The sequence below is a fragment of the Solanum pennellii genome, chromosome 2 (genome assembly GCF_001406875.1).
Source record: "Solanum pennellii chromosome 2, SPENNV200".
Classification (NCBI taxonomy): domain Eukaryota; kingdom Viridiplantae; phylum Streptophyta; class Magnoliopsida; order Solanales; family Solanaceae; genus Solanum; species Solanum pennellii.
In genome coordinates, this window is record NC_028638.1 from 46,398,249 (window position 1) to 46,407,211 (window position 8,963).

The following is an 8,963-nucleotide window of genomic DNA, read 5'->3' on the forward strand; positions in this document are numbered from 1 at the left end:
CAAATCACATTAGATACGTGTTCTTATATGTATCCAGAGTAATTTACACGTATCTGGGATACTAGATACATAGGAGAGTGACGCACGAGATTTGCTACGTATTCCAGATATATATATGAATCCACTTGGATACAATATATCTAGAACAAATAACATCTAAATTTGACTATACGTATCTTGAGGCACCAAAATCCGATAAGATATATAATGTTACAGATTAGAATGTATATAAGTAACTAGCTCCTAAACTAGTGGGATTTATATATGTTTCTTTTATTTTTTAGAAATTTATTTTGCATTAGAAAGAGGCTAAACGTTTAATATTTGGTTTAAATGCCTCGTATGTGTAAGTACCAGATGTTTCTGACAATTTAGGTTAGCAAAAAGTTCAGTATTTTTAAAGGCACAAGCGTGAGACTAGGCGTTTTGCTTGATGCGAGGCCAAGCAAAGATATGAAATGAGTTAAATTTTCAACAAACAACAACATATCCAATATAATCCAATAACAACCGTCTTTATGCTCATGTTCTACAATTCTTTGCTATAAACATTCACTGCAGATGACTTTTAAAAAACAAAACAACTTCACAAAATGAGAAAAGTGCATTCATCTTCAACATTTCTACAAGTAAAAATATTCCAGATAACACTTTCTCAGTTCACAACCAATTAAAAGCATACATTTCTATATTTCATCCATCTAAATTGGTACAGATTTCACACTTAGAAAGTTTGTGATGCCACAATTCATGTATTTATAAGCTGAGAATTAAGGCAATGCAGGTGCAAAAATGCCTGATAGATATGAGTATTCATAAAGCTTAGTTCCCCATAAAATTAGGACCTTTAAATTGAGACTCTGGTGGTATTTGCCGTTCTCTCTCTTTGAGATAGTTAAGAAGTGTTGGCTGCTCCTGTCTAAAGTCCATTCCAGTGCCACATACATACGGGGATGCTCTTTGGTAACCAAGAAAATGTTTACCCATTATTTGTTCTTCTGCACCATAGGCAAGAGGAGGACTTGGATGCAACTGTGGGCTCTCCAAGTACACCATGGGACTAGAAGCCAAGTGATTTCCCCACTGATCTAAGACATCAAACCTGGTAAGGTTGGTCGCGTTCAGGTTTCCATAGGTTGCTGGTGCATTTGAGTGAACAGGCCACACCGGATTGCTGACTCGCTCAAAGTTTTGACTGTTTCTGTAGTGATACAGCCATTCAGATGAACTCATTCCAAGTAATGGTGGGTACCCCTCAACAAAGCGTGGAGCACCTGCAACAAAATCAAGTGGTCCACGAACTGTAGATGGACTTGAGTATCCACCCACTGGTGATGCACCAAGAATACCGTCCCCTTCCTTGGTCCCAAATGCACTCTTGTTAGGGAAAACTGATGAGTTTCCCTTAAACCAAGATGCATCTTCCGGTAACAGTGGAGCTGAAGGCACTGGAGTGACATACGGAGAAGGCGTATCATGAATAGCTGCAGAAACTAGCATGGAACGAACGTTGTGATCTCTAGTTTCTTTCAAGGAGAGACCAGATAAAGATTCAGAAGCTAGTTCATCAATTGGGCTTAACTGCTGCCTATTTAAATCCCTTAGTCCCCTCTCATTTCTTGGAGTTTCCTTCTCAAGGACCCAAGCATTTAGAGATGGAGGTCCAGCAGGGAAAGCCGCAGATTGCTTCAGTGGCTTGCTGTACCTCAAGTTTGTACTTTCTGGACGGAAACTGAAAATATCATTCTGTGGATTGCTTTGCTCAGAAATCAACGATGTGGCACGGCGCAAGGATTCATCAGAAGCCGCAGTTCCATTGATAACATTGATGGAGAATTGATCACATGAAGTGCCTGATGTATATATTGGTTCTGAGTTATGTCTAGTGATGGGCTTGAAAAGAATGACTTCTTCCTCATCTGTGGTAACAGATTGACTGCTGAGACAAGAATGATCTTGACTCTCTCCGTTTTCCATGGCCATTCCACAATTATTTTGATAGGTCTCTTTTAGCGGAAGAGTCGAAACAGATTCAGCTACTCCTGGCTTTCCCTTATCTGCTAATTCTGAGTCCATGATGTGGAATCTTTTGCCTGTTTTATCATAAGAGATCCATTTTCTTGAGTGACTGGATCTGTGAGCCAGTTTAGTTGCTGCACGAAAGATACGCTGTGAACGACACACACTCTTACTACTGAAATTATCAATGCATTCCAAATGGCTCGTGAAGTTCAAAGACTTGTGAGCATGGGCCATGGGATGAAACCCCTTCAGTTCATAGTCTTCCCAAAGAGCAGTACTTTCTAGAGCAAGTTCATTCTCACAAGGATCAAGGCGGTTCAGAAGATCAGCTAAAGCACCAAAAAAGTAAGATATAGCACTCTGGACCTTTTCATCTCTTGCGTGTGCTTCTGCTCTATCAAGTATGTTAACTAACCATTCTACAAACACACAGACGGTGGGTAAAAGGGGGCAAGTCTGTGTGCTATTTCTTGTTGCAGCTTTCTCAACAAGGCGACCAGCACAAATAAAAGTAGCAGCTACTGCCAGCTCTGTCAATGCAGATTGCTGCTTGTTATCTTTCTTTGGATCCACTCCATCCCCACTCTCAGTCAGGCTATGGAAGATAAAGATGAAAACAGAGACAAGTTGAAGAGCACGATAAGGGCCTTTTCTCGATAGATCCATTAACTGGTAAGCCTCTAGAGAAGCCTTTAATTCATCATCATCCATTACCACCAGGCATTCCAATTGTCGCACAGTGGACGCAAGAGTAGATTGAAAGTCTTCCAAGCTGCATTCCGGAAACAGCTGAAGTCTTAGAGTTTCTAACATAAATATTGAGATCATTTAAAACTATGTGAAGGAAGCCACTAGCTTATCAAGATCTAGAAGCACCAACTTATATCCAGAACAAAATTAAAGTTAGTAGTAAAGGAAGAAAAAAAATGTTCAAAGGAAAATTTTGGGTGAAGAAGGTTTAATGTGAGAAATCAAAAGGACAAGCCTAGTTGAGAGAATTTACTCAAAAGGCATGCATTTAACCAGCCTAGAGTTGATCAATCAAACAAATTAGTTTCAAATGCAGTGTTTCACTAGAAACAAGGGATTTGAGATGCTGCATTACTTTTCCTGATATCATTGATTCAGATATAAAGAAAGCAGTTACTTAACGAGGGGAGCAGCTTCATCAGCTTGTGTTACATGAAGCATGATATCCATGGAGATGGAGGTAAATATAAAACCAATATTTTCACCTTGTGTTTGGCATGGAAGTGTTTCAAAATACCACTCAAAATAGCAAAAAGAAACTAAAAAAAGATATTTTAAAAAGAGAGAAAAATAAAAAGTCCACAAATTGGTCATGAAGCTATAGAAGACAAGAGAATTGATCCCAGGTACTCGAAAGGAGTAGCAGGGGTCAGGGAGACCTATTTAATCGCACCTGGTATCAGCAAGCCACAAATAGCTGAGGTTAACAGTGACAAAATAATCTTCCATCACAAAAATACAACTAGAAAACAGTACATCAGTTTAATCCTTATATATGCTTTTAATTTAACAAAAGCAAGCAAATTTGTCAATGCACTAATGCTAACCTCGGTTTCCAGTTTTTAATGCCTACAGTGCAATGTTTATACTTGGAAATTACCGTTGAAAATATACACATCTTTAAGTTGGTTAAATCAAGCAGAGCTAGTTAACATCCCCCATAAAGAAAAAGCAACTACAGGGCGAAAAGGGATTAAGTGAAAAACAATAGATGATACATGTGAACTATCTCAAATAACTATTTGAATAACTTGAAAGAGTTAATGATGTGTACCTGGAGTACACGAGAAAGAAACTCATCAATCTAACAAACAGAAGCCATATATCAGCTTTTCCGGAGGTAACAGTTTCAGTGGTTTCTGGCATATTCTTGTTTAAGGAACCACTGGTTACGCGATTTATAGCATCCATGGAACACCATACTGAAGGTTTTAGCAAATCAAGGCAAGCTCCACTAGAATATGAATGCAAAATAGATGACCTGTTCTGCAGATTCGCAAGAAACAATAAAAAGTTGTTTTAGTCCCGTAGACTTAGAAGGGATCCCAGCAGATGGGGAAAACACTCATAAGGGAAATAATTCACTTCAAGTTTCTTTTGCTCAAGAAAAGAAGAATGAAGACTAAGAGAAAATCTTTTGACATCACCTCTTCAAAGAGTAGCATAAGATTGTTCCAGGCATCAGGGAATGGTTCCTTAACAGCTAAACTTCTGACGCAATGGTATAAGGCAAGGAAAGGGTCACCAGTGTATGTTGCCAATAGTGCAAGCTGCAGATGAAATTTAAATATCTTAATAAGAGCCTCAAAGCGGATTTCTCTCAACTTTGATGCAGGAAACAAGAATTGACAATCTTGTATCTTAAAGGTTGTAAAAGACGAAAGAGGAAACATATAAAAATACAAGGTGTCCACAATCCAACAAATTTAACCATTGAACTCTACCTGATTATGAGGATTTCCACTGTCTGGCCATATCCTAGATGCCTCAAAGTAGTATGTGGCCGCTAAAGACCACTTAAATGCATCCGGTTTCTTACAAAGTTCACCATATCTGGCCAGGTCTCCCAGACAAATTAGAAAACGGTGGCATGCATATTGGCATTGAGGCAGCTTCATGGGTACAAGAGGAAGTGACACGCTACCATTCTTACAGAGTAACAATTCCCTGGGGAGCCCACAACTTTGTCTGAGTTTTTTAGTTAACTCCTGATAGAACTCAGTAGCTTCAGACAGAAATGACTTGAGCCCTTCCATATGATTGTCAATCTCTCGGGCAGCACTTGAATCACCTTCTTGTGTTTCAATTTTCTTTTTTTCAGCATTAGCCTGCCGAATCCTTTTACGAAACTCATCAATGTGTTTATAGTGAAGTTTCCACAGAGAGAATTCAACTTCCTGAAGCCCCACTACTTCATAATTATTTACAATAATATTCTCATAGCTGGCACGGGCTTTGTGGTACAATTCTTGGACATCTTTGTGCAACAGGCCTTTAGAGTAGATTGATGTTAACAGTTGCTTTTCTGTATTGGCAATCTGCCATATGGATGAGAAAAGTGAGCAAATTTTCCATCACAAGAAGCACAAAAGGAAAGTAAAACAATCTGAACAGATTCAATAAGTCACCTCAAGAAAAGTACTCAATTTTTCCTTCTGATCGTTAAATGCTGCAGCTGAATCAGCATCCATGACTGCTAAAATAAACCTTAGTACCAATCAATATCTCATTGATGACACCAACAAAAATGTACCTACATAAGGGTTCAACTACCTCTTTAGCAAAAGCACCAGCAACCGAAAGAAAGTAAAGGGAATTTTGTACGAACTACAACAAGAAAATCTATTAACTTCCGATGTTCTAGCATTGATCTTAGGATGCTAACCTCCCCTTTAGGCTTTAACTAGTTCCACAGCAACATCACATACATTTTGTAACTTGTGGAATTTTGAAAAGTTTATTTATAGGTCAGTCAACTCAACTATTATTCAACACCCATAAATATCAAGGACATTTAAAAGAAAGCAAAAAGGGTCAATATCCAACTTGATAGCCTTGAATTAGTGAATACTAGATCATCACAAAGGGAATTTCTTGCACAACCTCAGTTCATCAAACCAAAAACATATCTATTCTACTGAAATTTTTACCACAAAAAATACATGTTACATATCCATTTATCTTGACAATAAAAATGATCTCCAAAAGCCAGTAGCCATAACTCCACAAATTCATTACAAAAAAAAAAAAACTATTTAAGATGTCTTCCCTTGTGCCCTATAAAATTCCAAAAATGACCAGTTTGAAGCACAAAGTCAACCAAAACCTAAAACTGATAAAGACTTTCAGATGACTTTCTGACTCCATACCTTAAGCAACACAAAGGAATAGAAAACTGATAATGAACTTCCCTGAAAGAAATTAATAGTGATCATTTCATTGATCACCACCATAAATGAATACAACTAAGCTAGAAGATGATGCATTCAATTATCAGATACATCCATACCAGTTCCCTACATAATTTATCTTCTTTCAAGCATAAATACAATCTCTAGAACAAAAAAAAAACTTGATTCTTAAAATCTTGAAAGAGAAAAAAGGAAATTGGGGATAGAGTGATGAACAGAAAGTAGCTTTAGTAACTTGAAATTAGACTTATAAAAAAGAAGAATCTAGACAAATAGTCAAGCAAACAAGAATCAAACAAAGGCATAAATAAAGCTACTACTTTTGATACAAAAAGTCAAAAACATGAAAGGAAGAAAACTACAATACCTGAAGAATTGAAGAAAGAAACTGAAACTTGAAATTCACAGATGCAGCAAATCGATTAAGTGGGTAAGAACAAAGAAGTACTTTTGATGAGCATAGAGAGAGGGAGATGGGGGAAAGGGAGGGAACAGTAGGACAGGGGAAGAAAGAAGTGAAACAACAGAATTTTTGGCCAACTGTTGTTGTATTAGTTGTGTGAAATTGACAAAACAAAAAGGTGGCTGTGTATTAATGAGTAGAGTGAAATGAATAAATTGCCCTTTGTCCTCTTATACTATATGTTTCTGTTTTTTTCTTAATAGGAGAAATCATATCTTTTAGTTTACTTATTATTATTATTATAGCGTATAAATTTTAAAATTTTTTATTTTTCTTTTTTAAGTTATTAATTTATCTGATTTTTTATTAATATATTCGATCCTCTTTTTAATGTATCAGTAAATGTATTCAATTTTTTCTATCAACGCTTTGATTATTTGGTCATTAATGTATTCGATTCTTTTCTTAAGTCTCAGCGTTTATATTATATATCTGTTTGAGAGATTTCTACAATTATAAGCTTTTAAGGAATGGATAATAATTTTGCCTTAAAAGTATGTGAAATCTGTAATTTATCCCTTTTTTTTTCTTCTTCTTCTTCCTTTTTAATGATTATCTTATTTGAATATTTTTTACCAAGATTCTAACTTAAAGATTTCACTGAAATTAGTAGTTCAGTTGATTGATTACTTAAATATTTACCTTAATAATAATGGTTCAAATTCATATCTTCTGATTCACCAAACTCTCAATTAAAAATAAAAATAAAGAAGATTTTATAATTTTCAATCAACTTTATTAATTATCATATTAGGTATCAGATTACACTCTTAAATATACATTTAAACCGATTTATATATACATCAATTATTTAATCTATAATCACATATTTTATGTTCGAATGTAAATAAAACCAAAAATGATTCTAACATGAAGTGAATTAAAATTAATCGGAGTTCCAATATGAATATCCAGTAGCCAATGAAAAGAAAAGACGGAATCATCTTCATTACTCATTTTCAATCTGCTTTTAGTTTTCTGACCAAGTAACTCCATAATGTCCCTTATAATCCAAGCTAAAATCCATTAAACTAAGCTAGATTCAGAACTTTTCTAATATAGCATCCCAGTTTATGAATTTTTCAATTGATTCCCTGAATTTATTAATATTAGTTAAGTTGCATAGACAAGTCATGAAGCTACTTGTCCTTTTTCAAATCATTAATTACCAGAAGAAGTTCTATAAAATATAAACCGTATGTTTAAGCTGGTGGGTTGGTAGGATGTTGTCTTTAACTTTTTTATAGAGCTAAAATAATCTTAGAGTCTGTTTAGCTCAGCTTAAAAGCTGGTCAAACTGACTTAAAAGTTGGTTTTTGACTTATTTAGCTGTTTGGCAATACTCAAAATAACTTATTTTAAGTTAAAAAAAACTTATTTTAAGTCAAAAGTTAAAAGTTGGGGTAGAGGTGCTTTTTTTTTTAGCTTATAAGCTGTTTTAAGTTGACCACATTTTTATCTTTTTGCCCTTAATATTTTTATACAATCTCCAAATTACCCACATAACCCAAACATCTCTTTCTTCCATTTTTCCCTTTTCACGTTTGGCATAGCAACTTCAGCACTTTTATCCAAACGCATAACTGCTTATTTTAAAAATAAGTTTCAGCACTTTCAAAAGTACTTTTTTAAAACTGCTTTTATTAAGCCCATCCAAACGGGCCCTTAGTTTATCATGGATAAAGAAGCTTGCTTACTTTGTAGCCCTCTTACTTGTCAATATAACATCTTTGGTTAACTAGAAAAAACCTTCATGGCTCTAGATATTTTTATACATTAAAATTACTAACATAAATTTTGGCAAAAAGCCAATGTAATTTTGACAGCAGAAGCAACCAACTCACAAGAATATATAATTTGAAGAAACACATATAGTCAAAAGATAAAATAGCCTACTAATGGTCTATATAGTTGGTGTTAGGTTCATGTCTTGGTCCACATTTGGATATATAAATAAATAGATAACATCAATTTTTGTGCAGGATAAAGTGTGGGCTTGCCAGGTGGAGTCATCATATATTAGACCCTCTACCCCACTTAGACATTTTGATTTGGGATTAATTCAATCATGCTCCTATAAATATATTTGGCCTAAAAGAGAAAAACAGTTAACTAATCTTTACCATGTGCATTGTTCTATTATTAGTCTAAAGATAATACTTTGTATGTGAGTAGTTATGATACTCTATCAACATGAGTAATGAGTCTGTGGCGTAGTAATGAGAATATTTCACTTATAATTAAAGATTTTGAGTTCAATTTTTAAGTGAAATAATTTTTTATTAGAAGCATTAATTTTATAATAATTCTGATAATGTGTAATTTAAATTTAATTATATTTTAATACAAGATATGTTAGAAACTTTTTTAATGATATTCTAATATAGTATATGGTGGGTTGTGGGGACATGAGATGTTACAACTTGATGAGGACCTTTATGTTCAAGAACATTAAAGAAAGAAAAAAGGACAAAATTTTGAGCATGCTATATGTCAAAGATACTTGACACATCTTTCATTTGATTTACATGATTAAC

At 34.7% G+C, this 8,963-nt stretch overlaps 1 protein-coding gene across 2 annotated transcripts; it reads right to left on the reverse strand.

The window, feature by feature from the left end:
• Positions 1-585: 585 nt before the first annotated feature.
• Positions 586-6,529, reverse strand: LOC107011551 (protein SMG7L). 2 transcript variants are annotated; one of them, XM_015211096.2, is made up of 6 exons: positions 6,331-6,529; positions 5,181-5,245; positions 4,497-5,090; positions 4,200-4,322; positions 3,827-4,038; positions 586-2,794 (listed from the first exon to the last, which is right to left on the reverse strand). In XM_015211096.2, the coding sequence occupies exons 2-6, from the start codon at positions 5,241-5,243 to the stop codon at positions 823-825; spliced, it is 2,964 nt and encodes a 987-aa protein (XP_015066582.1). In that variant the 5' UTR covers positions 5,244-5,245; positions 6,331-6,529; the 3' UTR covers positions 586-822. The 2 variants fall into 2 exon arrangements, with proteins under 2 accessions (XP_015066582.1, XP_015066580.1); XM_015211094.2 differs by having other exon boundaries at positions 5,181-5,305.
• Between the last annotated feature and the right edge of the window lie 2,434 nt (positions 6,530-8,963).

Bases quoted from the DNA above. Each gene is read 5' to 3' on its own strand.
- LOC107011551 (XM_015211096.2), bottom strand. From the start codon at position 5,243: ATGGATGCTGATTCAGCTGCAGCATTTAACGATCAGAAGGAAAAATTG. The intron at 4,039-4,199 runs GTGATGTCAAAA...GCGAATCTGCAG, and splicing joins TTATGCTACTCTTTGAAGAG to AACAGGTCATCTATTTTGCA. The intron at 2,795-3,826 runs GTACACATCATT...TCCGGAATGCAG, and splicing joins TTCTTTCTCGTGTACTCCAG to CTTGGAAGACTTTCAATCTA.